This window comes from Pristis pectinata, chromosome 28 (genome assembly GCF_009764475.1).
Source record: "Pristis pectinata isolate sPriPec2 chromosome 28, sPriPec2.1.pri, whole genome shotgun sequence".
Taxonomy (NCBI): Eukaryota; Metazoa; Chordata; class Chondrichthyes; order Rhinopristiformes; family Pristidae; genus Pristis; species Pristis pectinata.
This window is the reverse complement of record NC_067432.1, coordinates 9,875,334-9,894,479: the sequence shown is the minus strand read 5'-3', so window position 1 is coordinate 9,894,479 and position 19,146 is coordinate 9,875,334. Positions and strand designations below refer to the sequence as shown.

General features: G+C 43.4%; 1 protein-coding gene across 4 annotated transcripts in view; it reads left to right on the top strand.

Moving 5' to 3' along the window:
* Positions 1-10,374, top strand: part of LOC127584029 (EGF-like repeat and discoidin I-like domain-containing protein 3) — a 78,444-nt gene extending 68,070 nt beyond the window's left edge. For all 4 annotated transcript variants that reach the window (XM_052040550.1, XM_052040549.1, XM_052040548.1 and 1 more), the window contains 2 exons: positions 785-940; positions 4,557-10,374. In XM_052040550.1, the coding sequence (XP_051896510.1) occupies positions 785-940; positions 4,557-4,700 (300 nt within the window). In that variant the 3' untranslated portion in view covers positions 4,701-10,374. The remainder of the gene's footprint in view (positions 1-784; positions 941-4,556) is intronic.
* The last annotated feature ends 8,772 nt before the right edge of the window (positions 10,375-19,146 follow it).

The following is a 19,146-nucleotide window of genomic DNA, read 5'->3' as shown; positions in this document are numbered from 1 at the left end:
TTTCTACAATCTGGCTTCAAGTCCATTGGAAATTGGGGGGATGAATCTCCGTCCTAAACTACCATTGCTATGGAAACAACAGTTAGCAATGAGTGTTTAAAATATGACTATGGTATTAGAATAAATTAAACTATAAATATTCAAGTTCTAGGTCCTCTCAGGAACATGTGTTTATCATCTGTGGAATGCACAATTTTGAATTGTTTAATATGGGATTGATATCAAAGAATTACAGAATTGTTATGGCATACAGAGAGGCCATTCAGCCCAACTCCTAGTGGAACAATCCTACCGGTCCCATTCCCCCATCCTGTTCCTGTGGTCCTGTAAATTTAATTTCTGTGAGTACTATTCCAAACTCCTTTTGAAGACGCTTATTCTGTTTCTACCGGACCTACAGGCAGTTAAGTCCAAGTCACGGACCTTGAGTTTTCCGTCATTGTCTTTGGTGCATGTGGGTTTAGGGGGCTTAGCAACCTGTCTTCCAAAGGAATTGGCTTGACTGATATGTTCTCCGTACCACCCCCACGATGGTCACATAAGCCCTCCAAGACTCATTGATTAGGTTCATAATGAAGTACAAGAATTTCCACTAATCACTACACTGGTTGCCACCTTTCTGTCCATTAGGGGCATGCACAACATCTAAGAGGAAGAAGGAAAGAATGGATAGGGGTGGAGTACTTACAGTTGGTACAAGAGTTCAGCTCAGCTTGTCTGATGTTCTCTTATTGCATATACTGAGGCTTACCTTTTATTTTATCTGTCTGTTTTCTCTTTATAGATTGACCTCCTAGTTCCTAAAAAAATCACTGGCATCATTACTCAAGGAGCAAAAGACTTTGGAGTACATCAGTATGTGAAATCCTTTAAAATTGCCCACAGTGATGATGGAAAGTCTTGGTCTATTTACAAGGACAGCGTAACGAAAACAGATAAGGTAAACAGGAGAAACAAAGGACTGCAGATGCTGGAATCTAGATGAAAAACACTCTGATGCTGGAGGAACTCAGCAGGCCAGGCATCATCCGTGGAGAAAAGCAGGCGGTCAACGTTTCGGGTCAGGACCCTTCTTCAGGACTGAAGATAGGAAAAGGGGAAGCCCAATATTTAGGGGGGAAAAGCAGACCAGTGATAGGTGGACAAAAGAGGGGAGTTGGGGTGGGCACAAGGTGGTGATCCAAGCACAAACTAGGAACAGCATTTCATTTTCCGTTTTAGAACCCTGCAGCCTATCGGCATGAACATTGAATTCTCCCACTTTAAGTAACCTCCACAATCCACCCCCCCACACCCACCCGCAACCATGCCTCTTCTTTTCTTCCTTTTCCTAGCCTATCTCTTTTTTTCGACCCCCCCCTTTTTTCCTCCTTACCTTTTGACCCACCTCCGGGTGGATCTGCTCTCCCCTCCTCCCCTGCACCTACCTATAACTATCTCTTACCCGCATCTACCTATCACCACATTGCCCGCCCCACCTCCCCTCTTTTGTCCACCTGTCACTGCTCTGCTTTTCTCCCCTATATATTGGGCTTCCTCTTTACCCTATCTTCAGTCCTGAAGAAGGGTCCTGACTTGAAACGTTGACTGCCTGCTTTCCTCCATGGGTGCTGCCTGGCCTGCTGAGTTCCTCCAGCATCATCGTGTTTTTCAGATAAGGTAAACAATATGACATATTATGATAATGCCATATGTGTAAGAAGTACAACATATAAAAGAGAAAGTTTGTTGGGAACCATGTGTATTCCAGCTCTACTGTGTTAGCTTGGTTCACTTACTCACACTTCCACCTCTGAGAGAGCAGCTTATGGGTTGAAGCCTCAATCCTACACATGTCTGAAGCTCAGTGCAGTTATCGGGACTGCCGCACTGTCAGAAGGATGGCCCTCCCAGGGTCAGGCTGAGAACCCATTGGCCTTTCCAAGTGTTTCAGGTGGATATTACAATCATGCCTAGAAAAGCCTGGCCACTATCTGGGCCTTCCTGCATTGCGTGCAATTTTATTGGAGTCTTACTAATACTCCTACCTCAACCACTACCAGCAGAAGCACAAAGCAGCTATCCTGTTTCCCTATGCCAAGATCAAGGCCTTTTTAAAATAATATAATATACTGTTAAATTTTTAATAAAGGATGTGGATGTTGATGGCACAGGCAGCACTTAGTGGCCAACTTTAATCTAGAACTTCCCTTGGACTGAGCAGCTTGCTCTTCCATTAGAGTGGCTGTCCCTGAGTCTGGAATCACATAGACACCAAACTGGAGTTACGGAAGACAGATTTCCTTCCCTAAAGGACATTAGTGAACCAGATGACAACCTTATTGTTTGTGATCACCATTTCTGATGCTGGATTTTTATTTCAGATTTATTTAATTAACTGAATTCCTCAGCTGCCTTGGTGGGGAATCAGAATCAGATTTATTATCACTGACATATGACGTGAAATTTGTTGTTTTGCGGCAGCAGTACAGTGCAAAGACGTAAAATCCATAATTACAAAAATAATTAAGTAGTGCACAAAAAAAAAGAAATAATGAGGTAGTGTTTACAGATCATTCAGAAATCTGATGGCGGAGAGGAAGAAGCTGTTCCTGAATCGTTGAGTTTGGGTCTCTAGGCTCCTGTACCTCTCCCCTGATGGTAGTAACGAGAAGAGGGTGTGTCCCAAATGGTGAGGGTCCTTAATGACAGATACCACCCTCTTGAGGCACCGCCTCTTGAGACTTTCTCGATTGTGGGAGGGCTGTGCCCGTGATGGAGCTGGCTGAGTCTACAACCCTTTGCAGCCTCTTGTGATCTTGCACATTGGAGGGTCTATATCAAGCTGTGATGCAACCAGTCAGGATTATCTCCACTGTATGTCTGTAGAAATTTGTAAGAGCCTTTAGTGACATACCAAATGTCCTCAAGCTCCTAACGAAGTAGAACCACTGGCATGCCTTCTTCGTGATTGCATCAATGTGTTGAGCCCAGGATAGATCCTCTGGGATGTTTATGCCCATGAACTTGAAGCTGCTCACCTTTTCCACTGCTGACCCCTCAATGAGAACTGGTGTGTGTTCTCCCGACTTGCCCTTCTTGAAGTCCACAATCAGTTATTTGCTCGCTGACGTTTAGTGCAAGGTTGTTTTGACACCATGGACATTACTGAGAGATAAGCTTGATATAAATGATTAACCTTTTCTTGCTTATATTTAATTAACCTTGTTATGAATGGCTGAGCAAAGACTCAAAGTGCACTGATTCAAGTGGACAGTGATGCTCTTTCATTGGAAACTATTCAGGTATGTCTTGCCCAAGGTGGAGCTCTCTGAAGGGACTGATCCTCCAGTGTCCCAAAATTCCATACAAAAGATGGCAGTAGGTGAGGGGAATGAGCTACTAATGCTTCGAGTTCTCCCAGTATAGCAGGGTGGGCCTTCTGGTAATCCCCCTTCCTTGAACTGGGCTCAACATTTACCTGCCAAAGAAAATCAAAAAATCTGCAAATGCTGGAAATCTGAAACAAAAACAGAAAAGACCAGAAACACTCAATACATCAGGCAGCATCTGTGAAAGGAGGAATAGTTAACATTACACTTTGCGTCCTGGAAACTTGTTTCTGATTCTATGGATACTGCTTGACCTGCAGTGGTGCAATGACTTCTTAGCTCATTAAGATCCCTTACCATTCTCCTGTGGCTCTACCTTAAGTTGGGTTGGCTTCTCTCAGTCGGAGAGCTACAGTAATTTGCCTCCAGTGAGAATGACGATAAACCAAAAGATCCCACTTCAGCTGACAAACCAGTGACCCCAACCAGACAGTGTTTGTGCAGATAGCAGAAGTCTAGATTAAAGCAGGTTCTGGTCTGCCAACATTCACTATTCAGATAATAAAAACCTGCAGCTGCTGGAAACTTGAAATAATATCAGGTCATCAGGTCAGGCAGCATCTGTGGCTAGAGAAACAGAATTAATGTTTCAGGTAGAAGACCCTTCGTCAGAATTATCTAGGGCCTTAGAACAGATGGGTGGGGCACCAGAGTCCACTGAATGGTTGGTCAATTGCTTGTGAAGAAGATTGCAGCCAGATGGAGAAATAGATTAGATTAATTTATCGCCATATACAGCATGGAGCAATGAAATTCCTTCTTTGTGTGAGCTCACAGAGTAAGATAAGATATCTTTATTAGTCACATGTACATAGAAACACACAGTGAAATGCATCTTTTGCGTAGAGGGTTCTGGAGGCAGCCCACAAGTGTCGCCACGCTTCTGGTGCCAACTTAGCATGCCCACAACTTCCTAACCCGAACGTCTTTGGAATGTGGGAGGAAACCGGAGCATCCGGAGGAAACCCACGCAGACACGGGGAGAACGTACAAACTCCTTACAGACAGTGGCGGGAATTGAACCTGGGTCGCTGGCGCTGTAATAGCGTTATGCTAACCACTACACTACCTGGCAATAACAAATAGAACAGTAAATACGATGAGCGCAAAACAGTAGAATGGTGTATGAAAAGTGAGTAGATTCACGATTAACATTTCCTTTGTTAATTGACACTTTCCCTGTAGGTATTCCAGGGCAACTATGACAACTACAGCCACAAGCGCAACCTCTTTGATCCACCGTTCTACGCACAGTTTGTCCGGATCTTGCCTCAGACCTGGCATGAACGCATCACCCTCCGTGTGGAGCTGCTGGGATGTCACGAATAGACCTTGCTTCTTGCATGTGATAGGGGAATATCTGATATGTGTTATACGCTGATCTGCATCACTGTATTGTACCTTTTATACACACTGGAATGCCAGCTTCATTTTATAATAACCTTTTCATTGTCACAGACGAATTGAACATATTTGAAAGCAAGAGAACCCTTTACATTTGTAGTGTTCCTCCCCTTCGCTGGTGATCTTCCGTCACTTACTATCCCCATATCCTTTTGACCTCTTCAAAGAGAGTCACTAGTGAGAATCCCTGCTGGCAAACGAAGCAGGGGAATGATTGAGAGGTCAGGTTACCCAGATATCTGCACAGTGAGTGAAAGAGATCTTTCAGAATGAAATGTTTTGAGTCCTCTGATCATCTTCCTCTGGCGAAGTGCCTGACTTCCACCTGAGAACTCCGTGGAGTAGTAAGAGTAAAATCGGGAGCTCATCCTGCAGCGGGGAGCATGGGCACAGACCAGTGCCTCACTGCTTCCCCTCGGATATCCTTAAATGATTGGCCATTGAATTAACCTCTGCTGCCTCTCTCTCCAATGCGACGGGGCAGGAGGGATACTTCACGGCAACACATCGTCAAGAAAATATCAAGCTGCATAATCTTCATAAGTCGTGGTTATGGAGTAGAATCCCTCATAAAGGTTTAACCTTATGGAGGTGGGTCTATTTTAACTTTTTGCAATAAGATGAAATGGACAATTTCAGGTCAATTGGCCATTGTCCAACTCTCCTGATTTTTCACTTCTACAGAACATGAGAAAATATTACAATCTTCCAGGTCAAAATTGTCCATTTCCCGCAATTGCCCAAAGTGAAAATTACCCCCATTATCTCCCTACCACGATCTGTAAGGTTGAGTAGCCCACCTTGCTTTGGAGCACATTTTTATGTGCAAAACACTGGGGCAAAATAAATGGGTCACTTTTGCAGTCCAAAGAGTTTCAAAGAGATTACAATCAGTGTAGTGGTGTGTAAGGAGGGAGATCATGAACTTAAATCTGTAACAGCTATCTATGACTTTGGGTCATGCTTGCTCTATGGAAGGACACCATGGCAGTTTGATAGCAACAGATAGAATTGACATCCCTGAGGCTAAAGAACAAATATCCTGCACTAAAGATAGCGGAAGCCTTCCATTTCTTCTATTGTTGAGGCTTGGAGATGGAGTCAGAGGAAGATCCATTGAAAATTTCAAGATGGAGATTGGTAGATTTTTGTTGGCAAGATTATTAAGTAGTACAGTTGAGTAGGATGCAGCATTTATCATCTAATTGAATGGCGGAACAAGCTCAAGAGTGATTGGTCACCTCCCCTGTCACCTCATTCACTACAATAAATAAGAGAAGAAAATTCTCAACAAATTTCTCAGGCAGTCTCTTGTAGTTAATGATGACTTGAAATGAGGCCAGCTTTGGATCCACAGACTCTGCAGCAGGAAGGGCAAGGGATGCTTGACTGGATGGATGGGTGGGTGGTATGGGCTCCGACTGTTTTGTGTGTTCATTACAAAGAGATCAAGGCTCTCTATACTTTCTTGGATGCTGCTCCTCCATTTTAATTGTCTGAGACTAGGAATCCTTACAAGCTGGTGAGGATGATAATTTTTTCCCTGGATGCTTTGAGGTCATCCTGAAAGCACTTCTTCTATCCTCCTAGTAATCCGTTGCTATGACAGAGTGCCTGCCTCAGGAGTCTGTTGTTGATTCATCTGAATGTAATTAGAGCCTCAGTGCTGGGGATATTGGCCTGGGAGAGGATGCTGACAATGGCTTATTTATCCTGCCAATAGATTTGGAGGTTTTAGAGGAGACAGCATTGCTTGTAACTTCCAGTGCTCTGAGGTGCCTTCTGTAGGTATCAGAGGGCATGGGTCGCTGCTGTTTTGTGTCAGATCTGATATCTTCCTCTTCAAATACTCAGATGTCCAAAGGTGATTGCGAGTTTCATTGTTGATGTCTGCCTTTGCTGACAGGTGGCTCCTGAGATATGGACCTTCATTGTCAGAAGACAGTGATGTGTGATGGGGGCAAGTTGGTAAAAGACCCTTGCAGATGTCCAGTGCAAGATCCATCCTCTTGGATACTTCAGACAATGATGACTTGGAGCTTGGCCTCCGAGTATTTACATGTGAAAATGTATCTCTGTAGTAGCTCTGACTGAGGTTGGGGTGACCTTGGATCTGGAGTGGGTGTGATGTAGGTCAAACAGTTTCCAATCATTTTGTAGAATAGCTCCACTCCTGCAGGGAACTTGTGGAGGTGAGGTAAAACGTTGTGGCAAAAATGATGTGGATGATCTATCACTTGCCTACACTGGCATGTCACAATCTACAAAGACTCCATTGGACATTCCTCACAAGATTGACTTGAAGGTGATATTTCTGCTTTGTATTTGCAAATTATCCTCTCCCTTGCAGATTTTCTTATTGGTCCTGTGCACTTTTTCCTCAACTGCCAGTGTGTTTTTCGACCCAGCTTTACCAAGGTATTGGATACTGGGACTGGAGGGTGGGGAGTGGTTGGTGGACGATTGGTTGGTGTGAGGGCACCTGTAGAGCACATGCACCACACTATGAACCACTGCACATCCACAAAATGTCCAGACAGAAATTCTCCCTAAAATAATCCAATCGACTTTAACGTATGTACTTGTGATGATGCCTGTAAATAACCCCTTGTAAAACAGTGTGGGCTTCTACTGGTGACCTTCAGGTATTTATTGATTTGCTTATTAAATTGGGTGACAAGTTCTTGCACTTTAGTTTTCCTTTAGATTAAATGTTGGTTGTCGATAGCTTAGTCTGCTAATTTTAACTAATTGATTAATTCACTATGCAATTATAATTTCCAGTTTAATTACTTTAGAGCAATTATGATATAAAGTCCCTGTGAAAGTTTGAAGCAATGTGTAGAGTGACTGAACCAATGCACGTACAGGGAGTAGGTACCAAAGTAGTAGAATTAATTGACAAGATGCCTTGCCCAGATGCACGATAGAGACATGTTAATTTAACCTCAGAGTCTGCGCTTTGGTACCTACATGCTGCTGACACCCAGTGTTCAGTGGGATGATGGTTTGGCACCTGGGGATTGTTTTCAGTGAACTGCAGCAGGATAAGGTTGAATAGTAAAGATGTGAAAATGACTAAATTCTCGAGGTTTCCTAGATTACTTTTGCAGATCAATAGATCACTAATACAGAACAAAATCAAAATACTTCATGTAAATGCTGCAAATCTGTGATAAAGACCGAAAATGTTGGAAGCACTCCGTAGGTCAGGAGGTCTGTGGGGAGAGAAGCAAAATAAATGGTCTGGAATTTGTGCTCAGCAATGAAATGACACATCCCAGTTTCTGGACCATTGGCCCTGCTTCTCTCCCTTCTAGTGTCAGTTGTTAATTCAGTGGGATCACTGGCAGCTAGTAAGATGCCATCAAACTGGCTGAGCAGCCAGTCACAGGCAGAAAACTAGGAAGAGACTTGGACAACTTTGCTTTGGAAAATTAAGTGGATAGAGTGAAAGACATGATTGTGCAAAGGCTGTGAGGAGGATTAACTTGATGAGATAAAGTCCATGATATGTTCATTTGAATTGATTATATGGATGGATTAGAGTCCGCAATAAGATGGACAATACAAGTGTTGTAGGAACCGAGGTATTCATCGGCCAGATGTTCTTTTCTCAATCCATTGTTTCTTGTCTTCTATATCAGGGTGTGTGTCTGGTGATTGGGAAATGGGGGTGGATATGAAATCAGAGATCGATTCAGGAAACAAGGATTCAACTGAATGTATATTGCATGAAAACTTTTTAAAGGGTTTTTACAGCCATATACTTTTTACAACAATTAACTGTATGCAGAAGGTTGTGTTTGTATTCATTAATGGGATGCTCGAATTGTTAGCAAGGCCAGCATTTTTTATCCAATTCTATCTGACCCTTGGAAAAGGGAGGTATCTTCTTGAACTGCTGCAGTCTCTGAGGTGCTGAGAGTGAGTTACAGGAACAGCGATATTTTTCCAAGTCAGGATGGTGTGTGACTTAGAGGGGAAAACCCGGAGGTGGTGATGTTCCCTGCTGTCATGGTATTTCCAGAGGGGAGAAGGTTTGGGAGGTTGGCACTTGAGCCAGAGAAGTCTGCTTTCTCCTGGATAGTATTGAGCTGCTTAAATTCTGTTGGGGCTGGGCTCATCCAGGCAAGTGAATGTATTCCAGTGACACAAGAGATTCTGCAGATGCTGGAATCTGGAGCAACACACACAAAATAATGGAGGAACTCTGCAGGTCAGGCAGTGTCTATGGATGGGAAATAAACAGTCGACGTTTTGGCAGTCCTGACGAAGGGTCTCAACCCGAAACATCGACTGTTTATTTCCCTCCATAGATGCTGCCTGACCTGCTGAGTTCCTCCAGCATGTTGTGTGTGTTGCTGGAGTGTACTCTAGCATATTTCTGACTGGTGCTTTGTATATGGGGGAAAGGCTCTGGGGAGTCAGATGTGTCACACATGTCAGAGTATCCAAGCTCTGACATGCTCCTGGACCTAGAACTGTTACATTTCAGGTTAAAGGACCCCCCCCCCACCCCCCCACTTTATCCAGTTTCCCATAAATTTTGATGGAGAGGAACTCAACAACATAATGCTGATTGGTGTCAAGGATATGTGATTACACTTTCCCTTGCTGCGATTTTCACTGCTGGATGCTTATGAGGCCTAGGTGTTGCTGAAGGAATTCTGTTAGAGGCTCAACTATCTTCAGCAACTGAGAAGATTGGCCCAAAACAACCATCTTTTGGGTTGGGTATGACTTCTGCATCCTGATTTAACTTGACTTCAGCTTTATTGGTGCCTCTCTTGTTCAAATCCTACGTCGATGTCAAAGGCAGTCAGGTGACAGCCAGTTCTTTTATTTACATTTGGACTGGGAATAATGTGCATAACTGAAGTTAGGATTCCAAATAAAACTATTAGAATCACACAATACAGAAGGAGGCCATTCAGCCCATCATCTTGCTGCTGGTTCTTTGAAAGAGCTCTCCAGTAGCCCCATTTTATTTTGCTTTTTTCCCTATGAACCTGCATACTTAACAGGCAGATATCTGGTTCTGGTTTGTCTGTGCTGGCGAGGTATAGAATACTGATTTGTGCTGAATAGGTACAAGTTTCTTTCTGTGACTGATATGTTAAACTGTTGTTCTTTTAAAGACAAATGACTTACAAATTATGGTACAAGTCTCTTTCTGTGACTGCCATACCTTGGCTTTTCTGATCATATCCTGAAAATAAGGCAAGATAAACTTCAACTCACCCCTTTCACCACCAAAAGAGAATCCAACAAAACTCAATGAAGGTGTCTTTTATAAGTTAATAGAGCTGGCTGACCGATGTCCTATAACTATATCACAGGGTCAGCAGATCTTGAGAGGCATCAGACAGCTCCACTGAAGACAAGATTGAATTAACCATGCTTGCGCTGAATTGCGTACATCTTGCCTGCTCTAAATTTATTATAACAAACGACTTACTTTGTATGGTAAGGTGTAAAGCACAATGTACACTCCTCCACTCTCTGCAACTGATTTAGCTAAGAGCTAACTCCACTGGATTTCTCTTTATCATTGGTGCAAACATTAAAGGGGATTAAACAAAACATTTCTTTTGGGGGTTTCTGTGTCTTGGTATCATTTCTATCACAGTAATAATGCTGATTAATTTGTTAGGCCAACTGATCTATGTTTAGCATTCAGGATCTTGCACTGAGATTCAAGAGATTGAATCTCTGAAGGTAAATCATTCACACCAATTCATTGAAAACATGAAGAATATGAGGATTTAAAGAATGAATGAATGGCATTTACCAGCATCTTTCATGACTTCATGATGTCCCAAAGCTGCTTCCTAGCAATGAAATAATTCCTTGAAGTGCAGACACTGTTGAAATGTAGAAAACTCAGTAATCAAATTGCACACAGCAAGATCCCACCAGTAGCAAAGTGAGAGTGACCAGATTATCTTAATGATGCAGTGGCAAGATAATTATTGGCCTGATCATCAGGAGGAACTGCTGTTGTTTAGATAGTGTGTTGGGATCCCTTCATCCATCTCTGGGAAGGCAGACAGAGGCTATGGGCAAGCAGGTAGAGGCCATGGGAGTGCAGATAGACATCATGGGAGGTCAGACAGAGGCCATGGTTTAATGTCTCAGCTAAAAAGTGGATGGAAGTGTTAGGAAGTGAGTGCCATCATTTGTTAGTCATTTGTCTTTAAAAGGACAACAATTTACCATTAGGATCAGAGGATTGAAGCGTTTTTGTCATTGAGCAGAGCAGTCTGATGAGAGCAAGTATTTTGAAAGGAATTGTGCCTAGAAAGCTATTCAGCAGAGAAACAGGAGCTTTGGCCCACTCTCCATGCAGACCATCAAGTACCCATTTACCAGCTCTTGGGCCATGGCCTTCTATGCCTTGGCGATTCAAGTGCTCGTCTAGCTACTTGAATGTTGTGAGAGTCTCTGCATCCAATAACCTCTTGGCAGTGCATCCCAAACTTCAACCATCCCCTGGGTGATAAAATTCTTCCCTATACCCCCTTAACACTTACTACTTACGTTAAACCTATGCCAACTGGTTATATTTTTCTTGAAATAATGACTGAAGGCACTTACATAAAGAAGATTATTTGGTAATGCAATGACATTTGTAGATGCAACCACCATTTCTCAGACAGAAGGTTCCACACACAGCAGTGAGAGGGACAATGATCAGCTCATTTGGTTTTGCGGTATTGGGTGAGGGAGCAGTATTGCCCAGGGTCCTCTTAAACCCCACTGTGGCGTCTTTGATATCCAGCTCAGCCACTGGAAAGCGTAGATGGGTCCGCAGTTTAACACTGCATCAACCACTTGGTACTGCTACGAATTCACCATGGCAGCCAACATCACTTGCTTAGGACTTGAGAGCGGTGGACCTTGAGGATATGTGAAATGTCACATGACACACCTGAAACACCTCCATTTATTTACTGATGGCTAGTTTTCACAATAACATAAGAAAACAGAGCAAGAGTAGAAAATTCCAGAGACTCACCACCCTCAGTGAGAAAAAATTTCAAATCACTTCGGTTTTAAATGACCAGTCCCTTGTTTTGTAACTATGTTCACTCATTTGAGACTCTCCCACTAGAGAAAACATCTCAACAACTACCCTGAAAAGCCACCTTAGGATCTTGTATGTTTCAGTAAGATCACCCCTCATTCTTCTAAATGCCAAAGAATCCTGACACGCCCTGTTTCGCCTCTTGATAAGATCTCCTTTTCTCTGCCTCCAATTCTACCATATCCTTTCTTAAATAAGAATATTAACACCGACAAAAGGCTATTTAGTCATATTCTACCCACTGGCCCTGCCTGACCTTTTAAAGATTTTGCTCACACCCTAGTATTGATCATTTACTTGAAAGAACAAGTTTCTTTCCCTGGTCAACAAGCCTCATCTCGGAAAACGGATTTGCTTATCTCATTAAGAATATTAGTCCATTCTCAATCTGACTTTCCAACAGACTCCCAGCTCAGAATGTGCCCCACATGTTCACTCTTATCTGGGATAAACTAAACTTTCCTCCAATATTGATCAAGATCTGCCACAATACAGGAAGTGTATGAAACGGAAAGAGGTCTTTAGGCCAGGCTGTGTCTCCATGTTCAGGAAATTTGCAATAATCCCTGAAGAGCTTAAATAGTATTTGAAATTCAACAATGGTGTAACCCAGAAACTGTAATATCAGACCATCCTGATGAAGGGTCTCGGCCCGAAATATCGACTGCTTATTTCCCTCTATGGATGCTGCCTGACCTGCTGAGTTCCTCCAGCACTTTTTGTGTATTGCTCCAGACTCCAGCATCTGCAGAATTTCTTGTGGAACCATAATATCAGCCTTGTTGCCAACTATGGGCACCACAGACTGGATAGGTATTCACATGGGATAGATACTTTATTAATTTGTAAGATGTGGGTGTCACTGGCAAGATTCATCCCTAAATGCCCTGATGAAGATGATGGTCAGCTGGAGTTGTCTGCATGGTGAAAGTTCACTCAGGGTGCTGTTGGGCAAGGAGTTTAGATCTGGAGACGACAAAGGAACAGTGATACTGGAGGGGAACATGCAGGAGGTGCATCTCCAATGCACTTTGCTGTCCTGCCCCTCTTGGGGCTAGAGGTCATGGGTTTGGGAGAAGCCTTTGGTGACCATCTAAATTACATGGGACTTGGGATACGATGCAAAGAGGAGAAAGGTGAGTTGAGAAAAATTTGGACAACCTTTGTTTTTTTTTAAATGCTGTAGTGAATTTATATTGAACCCCTCACAGATTAGGTATTGATGGCATCTAATCCCACACTCCCATTGGTTACTGATGAATGTTAAATTGAAGGAATTAAAGGATTGGGGGTCTGTAAGTGACTTGAAACCCTCAGTGATATGAGTGACTCTTAACTGAAAATCAAAGCAAAAATGCAGATGCATTAGGATTCGTGGAAATCTGAAATAAAAACTTAAAATATTGGTAACACTCAACAGGTCAAGCAGCATTTTCTTAACTCTGTTTTTCATTCTATGGATGCTGACTGACTTGCTGAGTGTTTCCATCATTTTCTGTTTTAATTCTCTGAGAAGGCCAAGCAAGTCATTCAGCTGGATAAAAAAAACTTGCGTTAAACACACAGTAAGAAAAAGAGGGAGCCCCCAGGCTTCAACCTGGATTCAGCAAACACCATCCAATCTGGAAGTGGATCGCTATCCTGATATTGACACTGGCTCTAAATCCTGGAACTCTGGGGAGAGATTGGATGGGCTGGACTTGTTTTCCCTGGAGCGAAGGAGACTAAGATGTGAGCTGATAGAAGTATTTAAGATTATGAGTCGTCAGAATCCCATGGTAGGGGTATCGAGTTAAGAAAAGGGGATCTGAGGAATTTTACACAGAGAGTGGTTGATACATTTAGACAGACACTTAAATGGGCAAGGCACAGACAGATACCGACCTAATGCCAGCGTAGATGAGCAAAAAGGTCGGCAAGGATGTGGTGGGCCAAGGTCCTGACTCTGTGCTGTACAACTCTACGACTTTATCACTCCAAGCCCAACAGCACTGTTTCTTCACCACACACATTGCGGTGGTTTAAGAAAATAGCTCAATGCCACCTCTTCGTGCAGTGAGGGATGGTCTTGCCAGTGATGCCTGAATCCTGTATAAATAAAACCTGCCTACCCTTGTGGGTAGCCAGGCATCATTCACATTCAAGGCTCAGAGCCATTTGGATGACTAACTTCAGCAACATAAAAGTGTATGGTGCTGCATCTTAGTAACAGTGACGACTTCCTCTCACCATCATCCTCCAGTCAGTCATCCATGGGAGTAATGGAATTTTTCCATTTCTGATGAGTGCCCACATATGAATTTGGCGTTAAGCACCAATTCATTCACACAGACCACATACTTCAAGCAAATTTCATTGTAATACCTGCTTGGAGGTAAAGTAAATCTGTCGTTGTGTGGGTTCATTAGGGGCTGGGACAAGGCTTCACATAAAGAGACCTGCCTTCCCCTCATTAACAAATAAAACTAAAGAGTTCTTTGTAGGAATAAACTGGAGAGAACGGCTCAAATATCCCACAGTGCAAGGGATGTTTGAAATATGCTTGAGAAACATCAAACACACTTAATTTCAGGCCCATAATCCAACATGGAAAAGACATAAAACAGTTTCTTACAGAAAGTAGAGCCTTTAAATATATCATAAAAGTGGCCGAAAGCTGTTTCATCTTGTCCATGACCATTAAGCAGGATCCATTGCATGCCGCATTAAGAGTGTTGAATTATTCTGCTTGCTGGATCCACTCCAATCTCTGCTCAAAACAGGGTTTACTTCAAATGACAGGACAGTCAATTACACACATGGGATAAGAATTCATGCTTTGCACTAAAAAGATAAGCACGAGACCTAAAGCAAAATCCTGGCACTCTGCATGTTAGCTTAGTGCCTGGTACACTCCTATTCAGCCCAGAGTGAACTCGAAGGAGAGCACAGAAGTATAGTCAGACCTTTCAGTCGATGCTGAGGCAGGGCACTGTCGGGAGTGAAGTCTGCCCTTCAAATAAAGTTCTGCTTTTCCTTGTGGGTGGAATGGAAACATCCATGCCAGTTATGGGATCACCAGCTGGTAGAGCTGCTGCCTCGCACCTTCAGTGACACGGGTTCAATCCTGACCTCCGCTGCTGTCTGTGTGGAGTTTGCACGTTCTCCCTGTGACTGTGTGGGTTTCTCCCAGGTGCTCTGCTTTCCACCCACATCCCAAAGACGTGCAGGTTGGTAGGTTAATTGGCCCATGTAAATTACCCCTGAGTGGTAGAATCTGAGAAGAGTTGGTGGGAGAACAAAATGGGATCAGTGTAAATGGGTGCTTAGCATCAGTGCAAATTCAGTGGGTCAAAGGGCCTGTTTCTGTGCTCAATGAGTCTATGCCTATTTTGAAATTATACAACATAGCTACGTTTGGTGCCAAACCCAATATTATGTCTCATGCAACAAGATTAAAAACAGATTACCTGTGGATTATCACCCTGCTGCTTGTGGGAGTTTGCTGCATGGAAATTGGTCGCTGCTCTTCCTACATTGCCTTGGTAACCACACTTCTAAAATACTTAACTGTGATAAAGCACGCCAATATGTCCTGTGAAACAATGTATAGAAATTCAATGTGTTTCTTTTAATCTTTTATTGAGGCATTGCTGAATCTGCAAAGTTTAATAGAGTTCCATGGAATGGTGTACTGAGGGCTATAAATTATCAACAAGGGCTCTGAAGCAAGACGGAACATATGCGCATGCACACATACACACACATACACACGCACAGGTACGCATGCGCACGCACACACACACACACACACACACACACACACACACACACACATGCAGATACTGGTACATAATGCACAATACAAACAGATGTATACATGTATACATCATATAGAGAGAGATATTGTTTACCTGTAGGTACATCTAATCTAAAACAGAGGGATCTCAGGACAAACTACCTGCCTATCTCAGGATAATCATGTTTGTTTTTAAAGGCAGTGCGTGTGTAAATGGAGCTATTGATGGCTGGCCCTAGCCCTGACTACAGTAACGGACATTCACATGCTGATATCACCTTGCACGTAATGTGCAACAGGTACAAAGCAGGTTTCTTTAGTCTGAAGAGAAATGACAAAGACATTTCCAAACTATTCTCCTACATTCTGGGAAAAGTTAAATTATCCAGAGTTAAAGGGCAGGCACGGTAGCGTAGCAGTTAGTGTAATGCTTTACAGTGCCAGCGACCCGGATTCAATTCCAGCCACTGTCTGTAAGGAGTTTCTACATTCTCCCCATGACTCTGTGTGTTTCCTCCAGGTGCTCCGGTTTCCTCCCACATTCCAAAGACGTACGGGTTAGGAAGTTGTGGGCATGCTATGTTGGCGCCGGAAGTGTGGTGACACTTACGGGCTGCCCCCAGAACACTCTACGCAAAAGATGCATTTCGCTGTGTGTTTTGATGTACATGTGACTAATAAAGAGATCTTATAAATTCCTGCCTCTTTGATTTTGACTCACCCTATGGATACTAATCAATCAAGGGCAGGTACAGCATGAATTAGCTACAGGATAAAACTTCCTCTGTGTTGTTCCGTCAAGCACTCTCAGGGCAGGAAGAGCACCAGTTAGATACTGAGTATTGCTCACTTTGCACAGTGCCAGCAAACACATTGGGCAGGTTCAGAATACAGCAGTTTCAGAATACATTTCCTCCTCAGGTTCTGTTCCTGTGAACTGTTCATAACCCGAACAGTTCGTGAGTTGGAAATGCAGCCATGAACTGAGTTCCCACATGGCAGAAGATGCCTGCAGCCCCGCAGCAGCAGGCAAATCCATCCCGGCGCTCTCCAAGTTCGGACGTACCAGCTGTACAAATGTCGGTTGTTCATAAACTGGGGAGGTCCTGAGGATCAGACAGCATCTGTGGAAAGGGAAGCAGTTAGCATTTCAGGTCCAGGACCTTCATCAGAACTTAAAACTTTAACTATTCATCTCTCCACAGATGCTGCCTGACCTGCTGAGTTTTTCCGCATTTTCTCTTTTTCTTTCAGACATCCACCATCTGCAGTGATTTGAGTTTCAGGTTCAGAACAGTCCTCTCCCTACATGTCACATTGGAAACTTCACAGTCATGGACAGAGTAAAGCTCCATCTGCACTGTGCCATCAAGCATGTTTAGGTCCAGTACAGCAAGGATTAAACAGTCTTAACTGTAGTCATACTCACTAACAGTCTCTGTGCAAATTCACCGACAGACAATTACTCTGATCAATTTTCTCGATTAACTTGACAAAATCAGACACTTCTTATTTTGAAGTATTGCTCCTATGCTTTACAATATTACGGACTGAGATGGTGAGTGTTGACAAACTATGGGAGCCAGCACATGGCTGAAAGGGGTGCCCAGCAGGGCTGAGCTATTTTAAACAGAACCTTGTCCCGCACTTGGCAGCATGGATTTTCACAGTGCCATTCAGGAAGCCTAGAACACCAGCGATCCAATGCCACCTCTTCAACGAACGAATCACTCTCACAGCCTTCAGATTATGACACTACAAAGATGCATAGATAAGTAGAGGTATATTTACTTCTCTGTGTGTGTATGTGTGTGTGAGAGAGACACACAGATGACAGGGAACATTAGTCCGTGCATGCCAATTTATGCACAACAGTTATGAAAAGACAGATCAAGACCAAATATTAACCCATTATACCATTTTAATTCAGAGTCAGGGAGAATTCACAAACTAGGTTTAACTTCAGTGTATTTGTTTTGAAATACTTATATAAATCAGCCTCCCCACATTTGGGATCCAGATGCTGCTCCAGTTTAAACACAGGGGTGAAGGAAAGGTTTCCCTGGTTGCTTCATCCAAGTTAAGGAAAGAAATCTTAAACCTTGGACGCAGATGATGAACAGAATTTCTAGCTGGGCTTTTCTTCCCCCTTTGTCACCCTGGGCATGAAGGACAATTGTGGTTGCCTCGGCAGAGGTCGGCTAACTCTAGACAACGTGGGCATCAAATTGGAAGTGGGAATTTGTAAACCATACCGGGCAGTTCATGGACCAACTTAGCCAGGCAGGACAAACAGAATTTTGGATAATTCTGACTTTGAAGCTTTGTCAGTGATTTAATTTGATTGAGGAGGTTACTCGCAAGAATGGTTAGAAAATTATAACATGAGCAAGGGTGATTAACAAGGTGGCAATTATAGTTGCAAAGTGTGGGGGTTCTGTGGAGTATGTGCAACCATCTTTATGGGGGTAAACCCAGCCTGATGCAGTATGCTGGATGGAACCCTGCACTTTGGGAGCTCTCCCTGAGACTGTGTGTGCCTCAGTGATGTTGGTAGGGCTGTGCCTGGTATTGTGTACTTTGGCAAGTGATTTCAGGGACTGAGTAATGTAGAGTGCAGTGTCTGGGACTGCACACTTTGTAGAGCTGTGTTTGGGACTGTGCAGTTTGCAGAGCTGTGTCTCAGACTGTGTACTTTAGAGAGCTGTGTCTGGGACTGTGTACTTTGCAGAGCCATGTCTGGGACTGCGTACTTTGGGAATGGGGAGTTAGGGTTATGTCTGGGATTGTGCAAATTGGGGATCTGTGTTTGGGACTTTGCACCTTTGGGAACTCTGTGCAATTTTGGAAGCTGTGTGGGCCCTGTGACCCAGGCAGCTGTGTCTGGGATTACACACGAGGTAGGGAAGTTGTGAGCTGGGCCTGGGATTGTGGACTTTGGTAAGGGACTGCATTCTCTGAAGAGCTGTGTCTGGGACTAAATACTTTGGGAAATTGTGCAACCCTGTACCTATTAATACCAGTTTACCGACCAGGATGTGTTGGATATAAAATCAGTAAGCTGAAAACCACAAAAGACTAACCAACAGGGAAGAGAGAAAAAAAGCCGAGAAATGAAGTATAAATAGCTGAGCATAGATTGGAAAATAGAGGGAGATAAGCAGACGGATATGAAAGTTATTTAGCAATTATACTGATTAATTTAATCCCAGGCATATTTTACACACGCGACCCTTGACAGAAAGAGGCAGAACAGTTCGGAAAACACACCAAACTTCAGCTTCTCGTTCAGATTCAGTGAAGGCAGTTGGGTGTTTGATGGGAGTGGACAATCGAAGTTGCAGCGTTGGTACAAACGAGCCCCCTAGAGCGGATAGACTGACGTGAAGGTCTCCTCTAAAAACATATTGGGTAATTGCAGAAGTGTGACGGCTGGGTCCGGCCGGGACCAGTTTAGGAGCTGCCTTAAAGACGGAGCGTCACTGGACTGACTGGTGACGTCG